Source organism: Populus trichocarpa, chromosome 12 (genome assembly GCF_000002775.5).
Source record: "Populus trichocarpa isolate Nisqually-1 chromosome 12, P.trichocarpa_v4.1, whole genome shotgun sequence".
Taxonomy (NCBI): Eukaryota; Viridiplantae; Streptophyta; class Magnoliopsida; order Malpighiales; family Salicaceae; genus Populus; species Populus trichocarpa.
In genome coordinates this window covers 13,787,006-13,808,694 of record NC_037296.2, presented here as the reverse complement: position 1 = coordinate 13,808,694, position 21,689 = coordinate 13,787,006, and the positions used below count along the sequence as shown (strand labels likewise).

Below are 21,689 nucleotides of genomic sequence, written 5' to 3'. Positions count from 1 at the left end.
TGTTGCTTGAATAGAATGGTTGAAGTGTCATTTTCTCATGATAGCATTAATTAGAGATATATATCTCTTACACAATATTAATGATGGATATGTATCCCTTGTACAATATTAATGTTGATGAAAATATGATATGCTCTTTATAAGACTTTTATACACCTAAGCGCGTTGAGAGATGATTATTCTTGACTCTTAACATTTTATATTAAAATTTATAAGAATAAAAAGATAAAGTCTCGTGACCCAATATAGGGCTCATAACATTCGTCAGTCTCATTCTCACTTGGACCTAGAACGATGTCAAGCCCAAGGGAGACGGGTCTAGTAACTTGTCAGACTTATGTCTATTTGGGTTCAGCGCATAGCTGAATCTAGAAATGTTGGGTCTGGTAATTTGTCAGTATCATATATATGATTCTGACAGTTCTCTAGACCCATATGTATTTGGGCTCAGGGCGTGGTTGAACCCAAAGATATTGGGTCTGACAGCTTGTCAGATCCACATGTACTTGAGCTTAGCACGTAGCAAAATCCAAGGATATTGGGTTTGGCAGCGCGTGGCTGAATCCAAGGATATTGGATTTAGCAGCTCATCAGACTCACATGTATTTAGGCTTAGCGCATGGTTAAACCTAAGGATATTAGGTCTGGTAGCTCGCTAGACCCATATATATTTGGGCTTAGTATGTAGCTAAACATAAGGATATTGAGTCTAACAACTTACCAAACTTATTTGTATTTGGGCTCATCATGTGAATGAAACTAATGATGTTGGGTCTGACAATTTTGTCAAACTCATATATATTTGAGCTCAGCGCATAGCTGAATCCAATAATATTAGGTCTAACAACTCATCAAACTCATATATACTTGAGTTTAATGAATAGTTAAACCCAAGGATATCGGGTCTAATAACAAGTTGGACCTATATGTATTTGAGTTCAGCATGTATCTGAAATCAAGAATATTGGGTCTATCAAATCACTAGATCCATATGTAATCGGGCTCAGCTCGTGGTTGAATAAAAAAATATAGACCTGGAAGCAAGTTAGACCCATAATATCTAGGCTTGATATTCTGCTAAGCCTAGATATATTAGGATATCACACCGTCTTCGGCCTTTTAAACATAGAATTAGGCTAAAACTGAAATTCTAAAAATACACTGATCCATCGGACCTCATGATAAATAGGTTTGAAGCTACTTTGAATCATTCTGATACTACTCCAGGAATTTCCTTTGACTCCTCTCCTAGCTATGATTGGTTTATTTTTAACCATTGGCATCTTCCCTTTTTTTGCTGTCTTGGCCATCATCAAAACAGGTGTGTCCGTCCAAGAAAATGCATTATTTTTCATAGATAACTTGAAGTTCATTTCAGACGACTTCACTTTTGTAACATGATGAGCTGAGCCTGTTACTTCATACCAACACACCTGTAGCGTCTCTTCAGGCCATCCTTAGCTAAATTCACCCTAATTCAGCATCTGCAGATTCACAGTTCTGTGTCCCTTTGGACCCTTCCTAGCTCAACTCTTGTACTGAAGTGAGAACGGTATAGCAGAGGACTGCCACTAATAAATTCAGGACTTCCAAGTTCTCAGGTTAATTTATTTTGAGATAGGTTAGGCAGGTTAATTAGAGAGGAGGGAGAGTTATCCATTATAATATAAACCAAAGTCCAGTGGACTTTGCTCTTAAATTCTGGAAAACTATGGACTATAGAATATTGCAGATTCAATCGCAGGATTTTATTATGATGTTACAGATTTTTTCTCTTGGATTCATAAGAATATTTCACCCAAAAAAAAAAATCTTTCGGATACATTTGGCCATAACTCTAGGATAGTACAGGAGTGAATAATTTGAACAGAACCTCAATCTGGCATTTCTTCAACTACAGCCTCATGAATTCGTAAACCTCCCTTCCATCCTCCACACCACAATTCATAGAATCCGAAGTAGAGTGTGGTATCTTGAGCATTTTTCGAAACTTCAAACCGAAGCTTGCCAAAAGGAACTTCCATTTCGTGATCTACCTGCACATCTGCCAGATTGATTCTTGCCCATTTGGCAATTCCTTTCTTCCCTACCTTAGCCATCATGAAAGCAGGAGCTTCTTGCCAACCAAATGTGTCTTCTGTCATAGATATTTTGAAGCTCAGTGCATACCTCTCCCCTTTCGATAGGGGTTTTGGGGTTGAGCCGTTTATTTCAAGCCAGCATACCTTTAGCAACTCTGCAGGGTCATCCGTCCTGTAATTTATGTGTAGGACGTGTGCATCAAATGTGCTCTAAGTCAGAAAATTCCTGTTCTGTGATACTTTTCTCCATATCATTGATTATTAAACAGTTCTTAAGAATTGTAATTTTATTTCTTTCTCAAAAAAAGACAGCACTGAAATTGATTAAAGGAAAAATTATCAGTACCCTTTCTCAGGCATCGTCCAATAATGTTCGTTACTACTCCAAGTGATGTTCAATCCCCTTGGCTTAAACCTCCACCTACCCGTATCCTGTAAACATAAAAACCATTCTAGCCCATCAATAACACCATCATTTTCAGTCTTCAATGATAGTCTTGCATGCATTTTCATTTTAACAATAATCAAGGACAATCAAAGTGGAATGAAATGACCTAAAACCCAAGTTTGTTTATAGAAATGTTTAATCCAAGGGAGACTGCAGCAAACAAAAACTACTTAAGAAATGGAGTTACTAAAAAAGCTAATAGCATATCCAACCTCTTCATATTTCACTTCTCCAGGATCAGCTGCCTGTGACATCTTGAGAGCAAATAAAGAAGTCTATGTACTAATATCGGTTCTGAGAGAATGCCATGAATCCTTATGAAGCCTTTATATCCAGGGAAATGAAGAGACTCTTCATCTGTTCATCAATATTTTCCTGTCAACACAAGGACATTGAAACAATCTCAACCACAAAAGGGAAAAGACAAATTCGATTTAACTTTGAAACGAAGGAATCGTGTAAAATGTAGTCGACTTTATCACGAAGAATAGTATTAGAATATTTTTGGTATCTCATTGGGGGTCCATATATCTATGGTCAAGAAAGGAATTGATCCGTTTTGCTAAGAGATAACAAAATTACTTATTCTATGATCATAGGCTCACATTGCCACCAAGAGAAAATTGACTTGTGAAGGGAAAAAGGGAATTTTGCTTTGCAATTACGTGTCCATAAGCTAAATATATTTTAATTTAAAAACTAAAAACATATTGCAAATAATTTGTCTCGAATTTTTGAAAAAAAAAATGATTAAAATAATCACTTAATAATTAAATGTAAGAAGTAAGAAAAAGGAAGTGTTAGGTCTTTACGATCGAGTTCCATGCATGAGGACTAGCCATATTTGATTAGATTATTTTTTGTATAATCAAACTTTATAAAATTTGATTTTGCTTTATTTAAAAATTAATTACATTTTAAATTTTATTTGGACCTAACACTTAACATTTTCTTTAGAAAAATAAAAAAGTAAAAATGGTGATTATAAATTATAATTTATTTAATAACTGAAGAGTCCCCACCCCTCCTCTTCTTCCTGTTGATTTTCAGTCAAGGGTGTGTTTGTTTGGAATGTTTCTCCATGGGACTTTGTTGAAGTTAATGATTCCATTGCTTCTTTTGATGTTGGATCATCAAAGGCGGGTTTTGCTTCCTCTAGGGTTTTAGGATATGAAGAAGACATAGGTTTTGATCAATTTAGGGTTTTAAGAATTTGCAAAGAAGAACCCAATCTTCATTCCACACACAATCGCTTCGCTTCCCTTTGATCCCTCACCAGCCATCAACTCCAACCATAAACCCGCAATCGCAATTCAAACGATGAGAAGAACATCCAAAACACCAAATCTGCAGTCCATTTTTTGAAGTCAGATTTGAAAGTTTTCTTCCAATTCTAGCCATCCTGATTCTATCTTAGCCTGATCAAGAACCTCATTTATCAGCGTGACCTCAAATTGAAGCACTCACATAGTCTGTTGAATTTCGAGCAGGTATGGGTTGAGAAATCTGCAGCTTTCTGTTTTTTACGCTGTCTGAGCTTGACTTCATCGATTGTTGCTCTAACAAGTTGCATTGGTGAGAGCACAGTTGTGAAGAGCCACAGAATGATATGGTTTTATGAATTCAAGGGAGGCGCCTTTTGCCTTTTCCCAACGATTGACAAGAGAAGCTGGCGTATTGAGAATAGTGGCAGTGTCAATCAAAAAGTTGCAGAAGCTTGAACATTTGACACTTGCCCTAAATCATGTCCTAAGAAGTCTAATAACTCAGAGGAGTGCAGAGCACAAGGTTGAGCAACCAACAGCGTTAGCAAATGTGAGGATAAAAAAGAGGCAAATTTCTAATTACCTAAAACACCATTCATTGGGGTCCTGATTTCATGGGAAACAGTGGCAAGAAACTGCAAAGCTCTAACCAGCCTTAATGTTTCAATTTAAGGTCTTGAGAATTTGCAAAGAGGAAGGTTTTCATAACTTGAAGAGAGAAAGATTGATCTGTCATTTGGTTGATTTTTGAAAATTTTTGTTGATCCAAAATGTAAAGTGTAATTTTTCAAACTGTAGCGGTAATAACAATTTGAACCAACCAAATTACATGATGTTAAATGTAATTTTCCCATTCAGTAATAATGACAAACTAAAAATTACTAATTTTGCAGATGCAGGAGTGCTGGAGGGCAAAATCAAAGGACAAAACAGTTGGTTTAGCATGGGAAGTACACTTGGGTAGTAGCAAAATTCAGAAGATGCCCTTCTCGTTTCTTCATCGCTTCTTCTCCAGAGCAATGGATGCAGAAGCCAAATCTTCAGCTGCTGCTGGCTTGTGCAGCTGCAATTATAAACCAAAATTCTCATGGAAGATGCATAATAAATGTTACTTGATCAATATTCTTCTGTCCATAAAAACGTCAAATGTTCAACAAAATTTACATACTGGTGATGTCCTAATCAATGATTTTCTATGTTTCCTAGGCAATAACTGCAGCAAAGAAATTAAAAATGGCTCCAACGAAGATAAGAGAATCTAGTTTTGAATATTGCAAGGCAACACTTCTCCACAAAAAAGAATGCAGTAACTGGCCAGTGTCCATTTCCTTCTAGACTAACAGCAAGAAAAATGAAGACTTCGAGAGTAATAGCTCTTTACTAGCTCCAGCAGCTGCAATCATAATCAATTTCTCAGGATAACTAAAGGTTAAAGGTCTAATATTTTTTTACTCAAACAAAAAGGATAATCAGTTCAGTAACCTAAGATGTTGGTCAAATCCTAAGCAATGGATTCTGTGTTCCAATAAAAATCTGATTTAAGTTTTTGCAAGAAAACACTTTTGGATAATCAACACCTTGCCGGTGTCTATTTCCCAAATGGACTGAGAATAAGAAAGATGAAGACTTTGGGCTTAATAGCTCATTTCTGTTGAGTCAATCAATAGCCATACACATAAACTGTTCCCTCACACATCTCTTTGCGGGTTACTTTTCCATTCTCGAGATTTTGAGCCCAAAAAACAAAACAACTATTTGGGTTCAAGTCACAATTTAGTTCGTACATGTTCCCTCTGATCAAAGTGCTCGAAGAAAAAGAGACTTGTCAGTGTATCAACTTTCTATATGACAAAGGGCATTGAAAGGAAACTTACTGCTTCTGCCACAGATAACCAGTGGAGGGAACGCACAAAAGCATCAACTTTTGAAGGCAGGCTGTCGTGATTCCAATATGTTATGTTCTCAAATTTTGCAGTTATCTCCCAAGTGTTTGAGTTTTGTTCAGACATGTCAGAAGATTTTCTCTTGCCAAGACTCTTCTTTCCTATGACAAAGCCTGCAGACAACAATAAGAAATAAGTACCAGCTTGAACTTGTTCTGCAATATTTCATAAACTCATTCGCATCAGGAAACCAAACCATTCTTATGAAATTGAAGGTATAAAAGAACAACCAAGCCTCAATCCTAAACTAGGTGGTTTCTTCTCATTTGTGAAATCAAAAGAATGCAAAAAAAATCTCAAAAACCATCTTGTTTCAGGTCTCTCGATAATGAGACGAACTTGCCAGAACCATCCTCTTGACTGATTTAAAAACTATTGTGAGGAGATACAATTTAGCCTCCAAAGTAGTTGTTTCTAACTTAAAATTCAAAATTTGGGTGTGCACGTGTGTTTGCGTGTTAACATCTGAAGAGATTATGATGTTCTTTTCTATGTTTCAGTCTTTGAATGAGGTCATAGTTCTTATCAGAGTTTTTTAACCACTCTCCACCCCAATCTATACGCAGTACTACCAGGTAAAAACAATGGTATCTGTATAAATAACTTTCACATTCCAGCTCCAATTGCTACAATAACCCACAAAACACGCTATCCCAATTAAACATACAAAAACAAAAAATATTAATTTGAACCAACATCACAACACTGCCAAATTCTCAATTAATCATATGATCCACAAATGAGAGAAGAAATACTACCCCTTTGAGGAGGGCTTTGTCACAGAACCACCCAACTCAAAATTTTAAGCTATCAGTTTAACTGCTGCAGCCAAAAGGAGGGCCAAAAACCCTCCAAGTCCAAAGAAACCATTTTACACCATTTCACACAATCAAAAAAAATATTGGAAACACCCACACAAAAGCAATGACTAAGAAAAAAAACAAGAATCAAACCGACTCAAATTATTTCCCACATTATGTACGCAAGAAACCATTTTTTCCCCATATTGGATCATAAAAATTATATATAAAAAAAATTCCGGGGTTACAATATAACATGCTTACCAGAATACCCATTTGGAATAGCAAGTGTGGCACCCTGTAACTTCCTGCCTCTAAAATGAGCTTCCTCAACTTTCATCTCTTCCACTTCTACACCTACAGAAGCACCAAAACACATAGAATTATAAGAAACAGTACATAAACAGAGGGAGGCCAAATGGGCAAACAGGGAACAAAAAGCTGAACTTACTTACCGGTGGGTTTGGGTTTGAAGTAGTGAGAAACAGCAGAAGGGCCATCATATTTGATGCAGCAAGGTAGTAAGTGGACTTTGCCTGTTAAATTTGGGACTTCTGTCTCTGATTTCTTTTGATTTATAGTTCCTGTTATTCCTGCTTTTGAATTTCCATCCAAACCCATTTTTGCTGGTTGTTTTCTTGATTTGGATTTCTGATTTGCCCTTGAAATCTTCCGGCCTCTCTCTTTGTGTTTTCTGTATTCCCGCGCTTTTTCTCCTCCGAAAATGGAAGACAGAGAGCCCTAAACAGAAGGCGAATAGATAGACAGACAAGACAAGGCTGGCTTGGCTTAGAACTTTAGATTCTTGAGGGATGTACGTGCGACTTGTCATCTGCCCAAGACGACACTAAGTCAATGGATTTCTTTCTGATGGGGATCATAAGCTATTATTAATTTATTAGAATATAGTTATGGGCATTATAACTTCGTTCTTGTGTTCGAAACGGTGTTGGGATAAAATTTTAAAAAAATATTTAAAATTATTTTTTTATATTTTAATATGCTGATATTAAAAATTATTTTTAAAAACTAAAATATTTAAAATATTTTCGAGCAAAAAACACTTTAAAAAACAACCATTAACATATTTTTAAATACCCATAAATATAATTTTAAAACCTCAAATATAACGAAATTGGGATTAAAATAGCCATGTCATGGATGGATGGATGGATTGAGAGGGTAAATATAAATTAATTCTAAAATAATTTAAAAAAAGCATCAAAACAATCTTGTTAAAAAAAAAAAAAGGAGTTCTATAAGGGATCATAGATCATATCTAGTCAATTTTTTCTTTATTAACCGATCTAAACCCTGAGTTTATTATATCTTAGGTTGATCCACTAATACCTTATATAGGTAAACAAGATTCGAAAGTTGAAAAATAAAGCATACATTTTTAATCAGCAAGTGTGTGTCTATATTATAGAGATTTAATGGTGATAAAATCATGAGGAGAGGTGTTTAGGAGGATGCATCACGCAAAGCAACTGAGCGTTGCTTTCCGCAAACCGTGCAGTGGAGAGTGAAACTCTCCACTGAACACCTACGCAATGGAGTTACTCCACTGTTCATGTGAACAGTGGTGCATGATTCCGGCTGGACCGGGTCCGGTCCAAAACTAAATGCATTGAACCGGGTCCGACCTAGTAAAAAAAATTAAATTTTATTTTTTATTTTTTATTTTTAATTGTGTTTTATTGATGACATAGAATTTGCAGAATTTGATCGCAATCCCAATTTTGTTCTTGATTATATTTTACCTGATGTTGTTGCGCACTTAAGAAACCAAGAAAACTGTAGTCCTTGTCGGATGTATTTCATACGTGATGGAATTGTAGATAGTTTAATTGAACAATAAAAAATATTTTATATAAAGTATTATTTATTTCATGATGTAATAGCAATTATTAAATCTACAATATTTAAATTCAAAACCATCAATATATATATATATATATTTTATAACCTCAATTTGAAAATTAATTTTTTAACCAAACATATTAAATTACTTTTTGTTCAACATCAAATTCAACCACAGTTTTAATCAAACATATATAAATACCAAACCAACCTCAACTAAAAATAATTTTTATAAAATAATTTTTTTTTCACTGTACGAACCAAATAAGCAATTTTACTATGGATAAATCAGTTCGTTTAATTAATTAATTAATTTATTTATTTTCAAATACATGGATAGCTTAAGTGATTAAGATCATCGCAACCCTTAAAAAAGCTTGATATGTACACCAGATGTTGAAGTGATAATCATGACCATGCTACTCCATTTCTAAAAAGAGTCTTTGCTGATTTGAATTAGTAAATGAACTAAATCAAATTAAATAATTTTGTGTTCATTAACGAATGACACTTTAATTATTGCCTAGAAGAAAAACAATGGCGATGGCAGATACTAATCAGTTCAATTACGTGAATTGATGCTTCATGTCAGAATCTAGAGGAGTAAATAGAGGAAAAAGAAATGAAACATAAGCTAGACCCATATATATATATATATATATATATATATATATATATATATATATATATATATATATATATTTGAGCTTAGCGTATAGATGAACCTAAGGTTATTGGGTCTGACAACTCGTCAGATCATATATACTTGATCTTAGTGCGTAGTTAAACTCAATGATATCAGGTCTGATAACAGGCTAGACTCATATATACTTAGGCTGAGCATGTAGTTATACCCTAGAATTCTAGGTTTAACAAATCACTAAATTCATATTTGATTGGGCTTAGTTTGTAGTTAAATCTAAAAATATTAGATCTGGAAACAAGTTAACCTATTTTATCTAGGCTTGATATTCTGCTAAGCCTTATCACTAAGTTTTGACCCTTTAAAACATAAAATTAGGCTAAAACTGAAATTCTAAAAATACAGTGATCCATCGGACCTCATGATCAATAGGTTTGAAGCTTCTTTGAATCATTCAGATACTACTCCAGGAATTTCCTTTGACTCCTCTCCTAACTTTGATTGGTTTGTTTTTAACCACATTTGCATCTTCCCTTTTTTTTTGCTGTCTTAGCCATCATCAAAACAGGTGTGTCAGTCCAAGAAAATGCATTGTTTTTCATAGATAACTTGAAGTTAATTTCAGACGACTTCGCTTTTGTAACATGATCAGCTGAGCCTGTTACTTCATACCAACACACCTGTAGCGGCTCGTCAGGCCATCCTTAGCTAAATTCACCCTAATTCAGCATCTGCAGATTCACAGTACTGTGTCCCTTTGGACCCTTCCTAGCTCAACTCTTGTAGTGAAGTGAGAACGGTATAGAAGAGGACTGCCACTAATAAATTCAGGACTTCCAAGTTCTCAGGTTAATTTATTTTGAGATAGGTTAGGCAGGTTAATTAGAGAAGAGGGAGAGTTATCCATTATAAAATGAACCAAAGTCCAGTGGACTTTGCTCTTAAATTCTGGAAAACGATAGACTATAGAATCTTGCAGATTCAATCGCAGGATTTTATTATGTATTACAGATTTTTTTTTATTGGATTCATAAGAATATTTCACCAAAAAAAAATCTTTCGGGTTCTGTAAAAAACATGAAGCAAAAATTAAGAAGAACAAAATACTGAATTCTCATATATTATTCTATTGCTAGCGGAAGAATATATATAGCAAAAAGGCCTACAATTAAGGAGAAGAATCAGCAACATTAGCTGACTCCTTTCAGAGCACAATTACTGCCTAATTTCTAGAGATTTGCAGGTATTGATATGGCAACACAATATTTGAATGTATCTGCAAGTTAAACATTATCTTGATAAATACTATCTTGAAGATCAACCATTATCTTGATAAATACTATCTTGAAGATCAACCATATCTTCAAGATCCCCCCCTCAAGGTGGAGCATGAAGATTCTGAATGCCTAACTTGTGAAGAAGAAAGTGAAATCAATCACGTCCCAACGCTTTAGTTAAGATATCTTCTAATTGAAAGTGCGTTGAAATATATTGTGTAGCAATGATGCTAGATTGTAAGTGCTCACGAATGAAGTGGCAATCGATCTCGATGTGTTTAGTGCGCTCATGAAACACAAGATTAGCAGCAATGTGTAAAGCGGATTGATTATCGCAGTGCAAAAACATTGGTTGAGAATGAGGCACAGAAAGATCAGCAAGTAGACTATGTAACCATATCAGTTCACTAGTGGTGGAAGCCATAAAGCGATATTCTGATTCAGCAGAGGAACGTGACACTATGGGTTGTTTCTTGGACTTCCACGATATAGGAGCATTACCAAGGAAAATGTAATAACCAGTAACTGATCGTCTAGTCATGGGACAGCTTGCCCAGTCGGCATCACAATAAGCTTTGATCTGAAAATCACTGTTTGATGGAAAGAAAAGACCTTGACCAGGAGAACTCTTCAAGTAACGAAGAACATAATAGGCAGCATCAAGATGTGGCTGACACGGTTTTTGCATGAATTGACTGAGAAGTTGCACTACATAAGTGATATCTGGTCGAGAAATTGTGAGATAAATAAGACGTCCAATCAAGCGACGATATTGACCCGGATCTTGTAAAGGTTCTCCACAGTCTGAAGACAGTCGATGTTGTTGAGGAATGGGAAAAGCAGCTAGCTTACTGCCAGCCATACCAATTTCTTTTAATAAATCGAGAGTATATTTGCGCTGGCAGAGAGATATTCCTTGAGGAGAACGAGCCAACTCTAAGCCAAGAAAATACTTAAGTGTGCCGAGGTCTTTGATGGAGAAGCATGTACTGAGATAATGCTTGAGTTTCTGAATCTGCAAAAAATCATTTCCAGCAATAACCATGTCATCTACATAGACAAGGAGAGCAAGGAAAGATGTACCTTTAATCAGAGTAAAAAATGAATAATCATTGGAGGATTGTGTAAATCCAAATTTTCTTAAGGACAAGGAGAACTTTTCAAACCATTGACGAGGTGCCTGCTTTAGTCCATATAATGATTTATGGAGCCTGCATACCCGATTGTCACCTGATGGCAGATAGCTTGGGGGAGGAATCATATAGACTTCTTCATGTAATTCCCCATAAAGGAAAGCATTGTTTACATCTAGTTGATGTAATTCCCAATTCTTAGCAGCAGCAACAGCCAACAAGCATCTGACAGTGTTCAATTTTGCAACCGGTGCAAATGTTTCAGTATAATCCAATCCTTCAATCTGTGTATATTCTTGAGCTACTAAACGATCTTTATAGCGTTCAATGAAACCATCTGACTTGTATTTTAGTTTGTATATCCAACAAGAACCAACTGGTTTCTTCTCTGAAGGTAATGATACTAAAGTACTCCAAGTTTGATTCTACTCTAGCACAGAAATTTCTTGTTTCATCGCTTCACACCATTGTCGGTCTGTTACAGCTTGGGAAAAGGTTTTAGGTTCACTCACAACAGAAATATTACCCAGGAACACTTGATGAGATGGAGCAAAACGAGCATAAGACAAATGACATGCAATAAGATAAAGAGTACCTGAAGAAACTGTATTAGATGTGGGCTGTGATGACTTATCTATTCCAGGAAGCTGCCACACATAATCATCAAGATGAGAAGGAACTCGTCGAGGTCTTTGAGATCGTGAAGTGTTCAAGGGAACAACCTGATGATCAGAATTAATGACAGTAGGCAGTGCAGCTTCAGCATCTAGATTATCTGGAGAAGTTTGAATTTGTGGACTATGATCCAGGAACATGGTGTCTAATGTCTCCAAGGAGTCAAAAATAGGCAGAGGAACAACTACATTTGATTCCTTTGAAGGATTATGAGACTGAAAAGGGAATATGTTTTCATAGAAAACGACATCGCGGGATGTAAAAATTTTGTGTGATTCCATGTCACATACTTTGTATCCCTTTTTCCCCATAGGATAACCGATGAAAACACAAGTCTTAGATTGGGGAGCAAATTTATCATTAGATCGATTTTTATCATGCACATAACATAAACAGCCAAAAACACGTAAATGTGAGTAAGATGGAGGTTTTGAAAACAGTATCTCACAAGGACTTTTGCCAGACAATTTAAGAGTGGGAGTATAATTTATCAAGTAAGCTGCAATCAGGACATATTCACCCCAAAATTTGATTGGTAAATTGGCTTGGAATCGGAGAGCACGAGCAACCTCTAATAGGTGACAATGCTTCCGCTCTACTATTCCATTTTGTTGCGGAGTATCAACACGGGATGTTTGGTGTGAAATACCATTTTGAGAGAAGAATTTGAACATATGACTAGCAGTAAATTCCAGACCGTTATCACTCCTAACTATTTTGATACTCCGATTAAATTGAGTATTAACCATAGCATGAAATTGAATAAAGTATTTTTGTGCTTCTGACTTGTGTTTGAGAAGATAAATCCAGGTGCATCTAGAACAATCATCTACAATGGTAAGAAAATAATGAGCACCTGACGTAGATGGTGTTTTATATGGTCCTCAAATGTCGCAACGGACCATATCAAAAGGAAAATCAGATTTATTATTGCTTAAGGGAAAAACATTTCGAGTTTGTTTAGCTCGATGACACACATCACAACAGTTGTTTGAATTTTTAAAAGACACACTAGATAATTCTAGAATTAGGGATAATCGATCAAATAAGATATGTCCTAACCGCTCATGCCACAAGTTGGAAGAAGAACGAAGTGTTGCTGCTGCGACAAAAGGTAAATACAGCCCATGGAAGTAGTATAAGCCATCACGTAATTCACCAATTCCAATCAGTTTCTTCGATTTGAGGTCCTGTAAGACACAAAAGGATGGAAAAAATGTGACTGAACATTGTAGTGTTTTTGTCAACCTGCTTATTGAAAGAAGATTACATTTGAAAGATGGTATATAAAGAACATGATTTAAAGTCATGTTTGACAGTTGGATCTAACCAACAAAATGCACAGGAACAGATGTTCCATTTGGTAGTTTAACAGGCAAATAATGAGAAGGTGTTTTTGTATCAGAGACAGCGAGTGCATCACATGTGAGATGTTCAGAGGCACCACTATCTAGAATTCAATCTATAGTATCAGATGAGTGAGTGACCTTACCGACAAAGTTTGCTATATTCTGATTAGTAGAGGGTAGTAAGGACATGAGTTGTTCATACTGTTCGAGTGAGATTAAAACCTTTACCCATAGGTTGACTTGACCCTGCAATGGCATTGTTGGATGAAACATGTTTTGGTTCCCTTTTGAAGTTTTTGTTTAGTCTCGCAAAATTTGAAGTCTTTGCTCTGCTTTGCCAACCTGAAGGATATCCAACAAGTTTAAAACACTTGTCTTTGGAATGCCCAGGTTTATCACAATATGAACATTTGAATTTGCTTGTCTCTCCTCTTTGTTGTTCTCCTGCAATCCCTTGTTGGAAATCTGAAAGGTTTGACAGTAAATGCTGCTGCCTCTGTCGGCTGATCACGGCCAATTGAAGCAATGGCCAGTTGCTTCTCTTCTTTGGTTACAAACGCATAAGCCTTGTTAATTAAAGGAAAGGGTTCCATGTTTAGTATTTGGGACCGAATGATTCCATATTGATCATTCAATCCCATGAGAAACTGATGAACTTTTTCCGTTTCCCTCTCTGCCCAGATTTCTTTTCCAGCACCATATGAGCATGAAGGGACAGTAGAGTAGGATGACAACTCATCCCAAAGACCTTTTAGTTTGGTGTAGTAAACTGCTACAGTAAGATCTTAATTTTTGTTGTGCCAGACAAATCTCTCTTTTTAATTCATGAATACGTGGAACATTTCCTTGAGAGAAACGTTCCTGCAACTCTCCCCACATTTCATATGTTGAATCCACATAAGCAACACTATCATGCAATTCTGAAGCTAAGGCATTAAAAATCCAAGAGATTACCATTGAGTTGCATTTTTCCCAGGCCTGAATTTCTTTGTTATCCTCCTCTAGTTTGAGTAAAGAACCATCAACAAAGCTCAACTTGTTTTTGGCTCATAGAGCATTCATCATACCTCCTTGTTGGATAATTGTCTCCTTTCAGAAGACAAGAAACAAGAACTGCTCCTGGATTATTAGAAGAATTCAAGAAATAAGGTGACGATGAGTCGTGTTCAAACATCGATTTTGATGTTGAACTTTTGAATGTGCTGGAGGGAATTTCTCCACTCATGATGATTGGGTATTTTAGAGAACAAGGATTAGTATTTGCTCTGATACCATGTAGAAAACATGAAACAGAAATTAAGAACAAAATACTGAATTCTCATATATTATTCTATTTCTAGCGGAAGAATATATACAGCAGGAAGGCCTACAATTAAGGAAAAGAATCAGCAACATCAGCTGACTCCTTTCAGAGCATAATTACTGCCTAATTTCTAGAGATTTGCAGGTATTGATATGGCAACACAATATTTGAATGTATCTGCAAGATAATATTTGATAAATACTATCTTCAAGATCAACCATATCTTCAAGAGGTTCATTTGGCCATAATAACTCTAGGATGGTAAATCTGGCATTTTTTCAACTACAGCCTCATGAATTCGCAAACCTCCCTTCCATCCTCCACACCACAATTCATAGAATCCGAAGTAGAGTGTGGTATCTTGAGCATTTTCCGGAACTTCAAACTGAAGCTTGCCTAAAGGAACTTCCATTTCGTGATCTACCTGCACATCTGCCAGATTGATTCTTGCCCATTTGGCAATTCCTTTCTTCCCTACCTTAGCCATCATGAAAGCAGGAGCTTCTTGCCAACCAAATCTGTCTTCTGTCATAGATATTTTGAAGCTCAGTGCATACCTCTTCCCTTTCGATAGGTGTTCTGGGGTTGAGCCCTCTATTTCAAGCCAGCATACCTTTAGCAACTCTGCAGGGCCATCCGTCCTGTAATTTACGTGTAGGACGTGTGCATCAAATGTGCTCTAAGTCAGAAAATTCCCGTTCTGTGATACTTTTCTCCATATCATTGATTATTAAACAGTTCTTAAGAATTGTAATTTTATTTCTTTCTCAAAAAAAGACAGCACTGAAATTGATTAAAGGAAAAATTATCAGTACCCTTTCTCAGGCATCGTCCAATAATCTGGGTTACTACTCCAAGTGATGTGCAATCCCCTTGGCTTAAACCTCCACCTACCCGTATGCTGTAACATAAAAACCATTCCAGCCCATCAATAACACCGTCATTTTCAGTCTTCAGTGATAGTCTTGCATGCATTTTCATTTTAACAATAATCAAGGACAATCAAAGTGGAATGAAATGACCTAAATCCCAAGTTTGTTTATAGAAATGTTTAATCCAAGGGAGACTGCAGCAAACAAAAACTACTTAAGAAATAGAGTTACTTCTAATAGCATATCCAACCTCATCATATTCCACTTCCCCAGGATCAGCTGCCTCTGACATCTTGAGAGCAAATAAAGAAGTCTATATACTAATATCGGTTCTGAGAGAATGCCATGAATCCTTATGAAGCCTTTATATCCAGGGAAATGGAGAGACTCTTCATCTGTTCATCAATATTTTCCTGCCAACACAAGGACATTGAAACAATCTCAACCACAAAAGGGAAAAGACAGATTCGATTTAATTTGAAACGAAGGAATCGTGTAAAATGTAGTCGACTTTATCACGAAGAATAGTATTAGAATATTTTTGGTATCTCTAATTATAAAACCCGACCAGGTAATTAACTCAGTAAAATGACTGGGTCACGGGTCTGGTGGGTTGACCCGGGTCGACCCGGGTCAATCACCTATATCAAGCATTCTTTTACTCCCCCGGACAGTACTTTGATTGAATTCACATTCATATTCATTCAGGGTATAGGTCTTGAAATGTAGTTACAAATCTTGTGGTAGGAGACAGAATAATTCATTTAACATGAAACTCAAATATGAATCACCACTTCCATGAGTTCTTTCTTTTTCTAAAGGTGCTAAACTAGGACTGCCACACCTGCATTTGCCTTGTGTATGATTCTTAAATAGGTCTGGGCTAATTCACTATTCACGGAAATTCGCATGTGTCTCTCTAAAAGACAAAGAAAATAGAACATATACTCAATCACTTATGCTTCTGGTTTTTACTAAGCATGTACAAATAGCTTGGACATAAATATCAACATAGGAGAGATAAAGCACCTGGAGAAGTAGCACCAGCTGGACACCGATTTCTCCAATTTAGCTAATAGATCTCGTGGCTGTTCAAAGAGGAAGTAGCTAATAGATCTTTTGGTTGTTCGAAGAAAGAAATTAGGTCACAAACTTTGACTTTCCTTTGATGTGAGGTGCAGTGTTAAATCAAATTATTACATATATAAGCCAGGTATCAACCGGGTTCGCTCGGGTCAGCCGAGTCATGAATCAACCTACCTGATTCATCGGGTTTGACCGATTTTTTGCTCCCACTGGTTTTTTATTTTACTCGGACCGGTTCAACCACCAGGTTAAACAATTTCTGAATCATTCTATCAGACCGGTCTGAGTTTAATAACTATAGTCATAGCCATACACATTAGAAAAAAATATTTTTTTAATAATAAAAAGGAACTCTTGATTAGATTATTTTTTTGTATAATCAGACTTTATAAAATTTGATTTTGTTTTATTCAAAAAATTAAGTACAATTTAAACTTTATAACATCTTCTCAAAGAAAAAATAAAAAATAAAAATGGTGATTATAAATTATAATTTATTTAATGACTAAAGAGCCCCATCCCTCTTCTTCTTCCACTTGATTTTCAGTCAAGGATGTGTTTGTTTGTTTGTTTGGTATGTTTCTTCATGGGACTTTGTTGAAGTTAATGATTCCATTGCTTCTTTTGGTGTTGGATCATCAAAGGCGGGTTTTGCTTCTTCTAGGGTTTGAGCGTGTTTGGCAGTGTGGTTGCGGATGCTTTTTAAATAACTTTTCGTGCCAAAATGCATGTCAATGATATTTTTTTATTTTTTAAAAATCATTTTTGATATCAGTACATCAAAACGATCTAAAACATACAAATCATATTAAATTTTAGTAAAAAAAAAAAATTTAAAATTTTTAAGAACGCCGCCGCAGCCGCGTTCCCAAACATAGCCGAAGAAGAGACATAGGTTTTGATCAATTGAGGGTTTTAAGAATATGCAAAGAAGAAGAACCCAATCTTCATTCCACACACAATCGCTGCGCTTCCCTTAGATCCCTCACCAGCCATCAACTCCACCCATAAACCCACAATCGCAATTCAAACGATGAGAAGAACATCCAAAACACCAAATCTGTAGTCCATATTTTGAAGTCAGATTTGAAAGTTTTCTTCCAATTCTAGCCACCCTGATTCTATCTTAGCCTGATCTAGAACCTCATTTATCAGCGTGACCTCAAATTGAAGCACTCACATAGTCTGTTGAATTTCCAGCAGGTATGGGTTGAGAAATCTGCAGGTTTCTGTTTTTTACGCTGTCTGAGCTTGACTTTATCGATCGTTGCTCTAACAAGTTGCATTGGTGAGAGCACAGCTGTGAAGAGCCACAGAATGATATGGTTTTATGAATTCAAGGGAGGCGTCTTTTGCCTTTTCCCAACGATTGACAAGAGAAGTTGGCGTATTGAGAATAGTGGCAGTGTCTATCATAAAGTTGCAGAAGCTTTAACATTTGACACTTGCCCTAAATCATGTCCTAAGAAGTCTAATAACTCAGAGTGCAGAGCACAAGGTTGAGCAACCAACAGCGTCAGCAAATGTAAGGATAAAAAAGAGGCAATTTTCTAATTACCTAACACACCATTCATTGGGGTCCTGATTTCGTGGGAAACAGTGGCAAGAAACTGCAAAGCTCTAACCAGCCTTATTGTTTCAATTTAAGGTCTTGAGAATTTGCAAAGAGGAAGGTTTTCATAACTTGAAGAGAGAAGATTGATCTGTCATTTGGTTGATTTTTGAAATTTTTTGTTGATTTAAGATGTAAAGTGCAATTTTTCAAACTATAACGGTAATAACAATTCGGACCAAGCTGCATGATGTTAAATCTAATTTTCCCACTCGTAATAAAGACAAACTATAAATTACTAATTTTGCAGATCCAGGAGTGCTGGAGGGCAAAATCAAAGGACAAAACAGTTGGTTTAGCATGAGAAGTACACTTGGGTAGCAGCAAAAGTCAGAAGATGCCCTTCTCGTTTCTTCATCACTTCTTCTCCAGAGCAATAGATGCAGAAGCCAAATCTTCAGCTGCTGCTGGCTTGTGCAGCTGCAATTATAAACCAAAATTCTCATGGAAGATGCATAATAAATGTTACTTGATCAATATTCTTCTGTCCATAAAAAGCTCAAGTGTTCAACAAAATTTACATGCTGGTGAAATCCTAATCAATGATTTTCTGTGTTTCCTAGGCAATTACTGCAGCAAGGAAATTAGAAATGGCTCCAACAAAGATAAGAGAATCTAGTTTTGAATATTTCAAGGCAACACTTCTCCACAAAAAAGAATGTAGTAACTGGCCAGTGTCCATTTCCTTCTAGACTAACAGCAAGAAAAATGAAGACTTTGAGAGTAATAGCTCTTTACTAGCTCGAGCAGCTGCAATCATAATCAATTTCTCAGGATAACTAAAGGTCAAAGGTCTAATATTTTTTTACTCAAACAAAAAGGATAATCAGTTCAGCAACCTAAGATGTTGGTCAAATCCTAAGCAATGGATTCTGTGTTCCATTAAAAATCTGATTTAAGTTTTTTCAAGAAAACACTTTTGGATAATCAACACCTTGCCAGTGTCTATTTCCCAAATGGACTGAGAGTAAGAAAGATGTAAGACTTTGGGCTTAATAGCTCATTTCTGTTGAGTCAATCAATAGCCATACACATAAGCTGTTCACTCACACATCTCTTTGCAGGTTACTTTTCCATTCTCGAGATTTTGTGCCCAAAAAACAAAACAACTATTTGGGTTCAAGTGACAATTTAGTTCGTACATGTGCCCTCTGATCAAAATGCTCAAAGAAAAAGAGAGACTTGTCAGTGTATCAGCTTTCTATATGACAAAGGGCATTGAAAGGAAACTTACTGCTTCTGCCACAGATAACCAATGGAGGGAACGCACAAAAGCATCAACTTTTGAAGGCAGGTTGTCGTGATTCCAATATGTTATGTTCTCAAATTTTGCAGTTATCTCCCAAGTGTTTGAGTTTTGTTCAGACATGTCAGAAGCTTTTCTCTTGCCAGGACTCTTCTTTCCTATGACAAAGCCTGCAGACAACAATAAGAAAAAAGTACCAGCTTGAACTTGTTCTGCAATATTTCATAAACTCATTCGCATCAGGAAACCAAACCATTCTTATGAAATTGAAGGTATAAAAGAACAACCAAGCCTCAATCCTGAACTAGTTGGTTTCTTCTCATTTGTGAAATCAAAAGTATGCAAAAAAAATCTCAAAAACCATCTTGTTTCAGGTCTCCCGATAATGAGACGAACATGCCAGAACCATCCTCTTGACTGATTTAAAAACTATTGTGAGAGATACAAATTAGCCTCCAAAGTAGTTGTTTCTAACTTAAAATTCAAAATTTGGGTGTGCACGTGTGTTTGCGTGTTAACATCTGAAGAGATTATGGTGTTCTTTTCTATGTTTCAGTCTTTGAATGAGGTCATGTTCTTATCAGAGTTTTTTAACCACTCTCCACCCCAATCTATACTTAGTACTACCAGGTAAAAACAATGGTATCTGTATAAATAACTTTCACATTCCAGCTCCAATTGCTACAATAACCCACAAAACACGCTATCCCAATTAAACATACAAAAACAAAAAATATTAATTTGAACCAACATCACAACATTGCCAAATTCTCAATTAATCATATGATCCACAAATGAGAGAAGAAATACTACCCCTTTGAGGAGGGCTTTGTCACAGAACCACCCAACTCAAAATTTTAAGCTATCAGTGTAACTGCTGCAGCCAAAAGGAGGGCCAAAAACCCTCCAAGTCCAAAGAAACCATTTTACACCATTTCACACAATCAAAAAAAAATATTGGAAACACCCACACAAAAGCAATGACTAAGAAAAAAAAAAAGGAATCAAACCGACTCAAATTATTTCCCACATTATGTAAGCAAGAAACCATTTTTTCCCCATATAGGATCATAAAAATTATATATAAAAAAAAAATTCCAGGGTTACAATATAACATGCTTACCAGAATACCCATTTGGAATAGCAAGTGTGGCACCCTGTAACTTCCTGCCTCTAAAATGAGCTTCCTCAACTTTCATCTCTTCCACTTCTACACCTACAGAAGCACCAAAACACATAGAATTATAAGAAACAGTACATAAACAGAGGGAGGCCAAATGGGCAAACAGGGAACAAAAAGCTGAACTTACTTACCGGTGGGTTTGGGTTTGAAGTAGTGAGAAACAGCAGAAGGGCCATCATATTTGATGCAGCAAGGTAGTAAGTGGACTTTGCCTGTTAAATTTGGGACTTCTGTCTCTGATTTCTTTTGATTGATAGTTCCTGTTATTCCTGCTTTTGAATTTCCATCCAAACCCATTTTTGCTGGTTGTTTTCTTGATTTGGATTTCTGATTTGCCCTTGAAATCTTCCAGCCTCTCTCTTTGTGTTTTCTGTTTTCCCGCGCTTTTTCTCCTCGGAAAATGGAAGACAGAGAGCCCTAAACAGAAGGCTAATAGATAGACAGACAAGGCCGGCTTGGCTTAGAACTTTAGATTCTTGAGGGATGTACGTGCGACTTGTCATCTGCCCAAGACGACACTAAGTCAATGGATTTCTTTCTGATGGGGATCATAAGCTATTATTAATTTATTAGACTATAGTTATGGCCTTATGGGCATTATAAGTTCTTTCTTGTGTTCCAAACGGTGTTGGGATAAAATTAAAAAAAAAATGTTTAAAATTATTTGTTTATATTTTTAAATTATTTTAATGTGTTAATATCAAAAATTATTTTTAAAAATTAAAAAATTATTTTAATATATTTTTGAGTAAAAAACACTTTAAAAAACAATTATTGACACACTTCTAAATACTCATAAACATAATTTTAAAACCTGAAAAATAATGAAATTGGGATGGAAAGAGCCAAGTCATGGATGGATTGAGAGGGTAAATATAAATTAATTCTAAAAATAATTTTAAAAAATAAT

General features: G+C 35.9%; 3 protein-coding genes across 7 annotated transcripts; all 3 read right to left on the bottom strand.

Annotated features, from left to right (window-relative positions):
• Positions 1 to 1,726: 1,726 nt before the first annotated feature.
• Positions 1,727 to 2,970, bottom strand: LOC18103905 (protein PHLOEM PROTEIN 2-LIKE A9). The gene is made up of 3 exons (XM_006376952.3): positions 2,742 to 2,970; positions 2,428 to 2,513; positions 1,727 to 2,253 (listed from the first exon to the last, which is right to left on the bottom strand). Exons 1-3 carry the CDS (start codon positions 2,781 to 2,783, stop codon positions 1,875 to 1,877), a joined length of 507 nt encoding a protein of 168 aa, XP_006377014.3. The 5' UTR covers positions 2,784 to 2,970; the 3' UTR covers positions 1,727 to 1,874.
• A 1,654-nt stretch (positions 2,971 to 4,624) lies between these two features.
• On the bottom strand, positions 4,625 to 21,247 carry LOC18103901 (uncharacterized protein C12B10.15c). Of its 4 annotated transcripts, none has more exons than XM_052446097.1 (4): positions 20,911 to 21,247; positions 6,802 to 6,894; positions 5,669 to 5,850; positions 4,625 to 4,857 (listed from the first exon to the last, which is right to left on the bottom strand). In XM_052446097.1, exons 1-4 carry the CDS (start codon positions 21,074 to 21,076, stop codon positions 4,792 to 4,794), a joined length of 507 nt encoding a protein of 168 aa, XP_052302057.1. In that variant the 5' UTR covers positions 21,077 to 21,247; the 3' UTR covers positions 4,625 to 4,791. The 4 variants fall into 4 exon arrangements, with proteins under 4 accessions (XP_052302057.1, XP_002318791.2, XP_024448509.1 ...); XM_002318755.4 differs by lacking the exon at positions 20,911 to 21,247 and adding an exon at positions 6,993 to 7,347; XM_024592741.2 differs by lacking the exons at positions 4,625 to 4,857; positions 20,911 to 21,247 and adding exons at positions 4,907 to 5,187; positions 6,993 to 7,334.
• On the bottom strand, positions 14,774 to 16,846 carry LOC18103903 (protein PHLOEM PROTEIN 2-LIKE A9). 2 transcript variants are annotated; one of them, XM_024592740.2, is made up of 4 exons: positions 16,682 to 16,846; positions 15,903 to 16,065; positions 15,596 to 15,681; positions 14,774 to 15,421 (listed from the first exon to the last, which is right to left on the bottom strand). In XM_024592740.2, the coding sequence occupies exons 2-4, from the start codon at positions 15,942 to 15,944 to the stop codon at positions 15,034 to 15,036; spliced, it is 516 nt and encodes a 171-aa protein (XP_024448508.2). In that variant the 5' UTR covers positions 15,945 to 16,065; positions 16,682 to 16,846; the 3' UTR covers positions 14,774 to 15,033. The 2 variants fall into 2 exon arrangements, with proteins under 2 accessions (XP_024448508.2, XP_052302056.1); XM_052446096.1 differs by having other exon boundaries at positions 15,903 to 16,047; positions 16,682 to 16,845.
• Positions 21,248 to 21,689: the final 442 nt, after the last annotated feature.

Excerpts from the sequence above, each read along its gene's own strand:
- LOC18103903 (XM_024592740.2), bottom strand. The coding sequence starts at position 15,944 with ATGTCAGAGGCAGCTGATCCTGGGGAAGTGGAATATGATGAG. Across the intron at positions 15,682-15,902 it reads GGGAAGTGGAATATGATGAG|CATACGGGTAGGTGGAGGTT; the intron begins GTTGGATATGCT and ends TTTATGTTACAG. Across the intron at positions 15,422-15,595 it reads TGGACGATGCCTGAGAAAGG|GACGGATGGCCCTGCAGAGT; the intron begins GTACTGATAATT and ends CGTAAATTACAG.
- LOC18103905 (XM_006376952.3), bottom strand. The coding sequence starts at position 2,783 with ATGTCACAGGCAGCTGATCCTGGAGAAGTGAAATATGAAGAG. Across the intron at positions 2,514-2,741 it reads GAGAAGTGAAATATGAAGAG|GATACGGGTAGGTGGAGGTT; the intron begins GTTGGATATGCT and ends TTATGTTTACAG. Across the intron at positions 2,254-2,427 it reads TGGACGATGCCTGAGAAAGG|GACGGATGACCCTGCAGAGT; the intron begins GTACTGATAATT and ends CATAAATTACAG.
- LOC18103901 (XM_052446097.1), bottom strand. The coding sequence starts at position 21,076 with ATGGGTTTGGATGGAAATTCAAAAGCAGGAATAACAGGAACTATCAAT. Across the intron at positions 6,895-20,910 it reads CTTCAAACCCAAACCCACCG|GTGTAGAAGTGGAAGAGATG; the intron begins GTAAGTAAGTTC and ends GTGCTTCTGTAG. Across the intron at positions 4,858-5,668 it reads GGTTATCTGTGGCAGAAGCA|CTGCACAAGCCAGCAGCAGC; the intron begins GTAAGTTTCCTT and ends TTATAATTGCAG.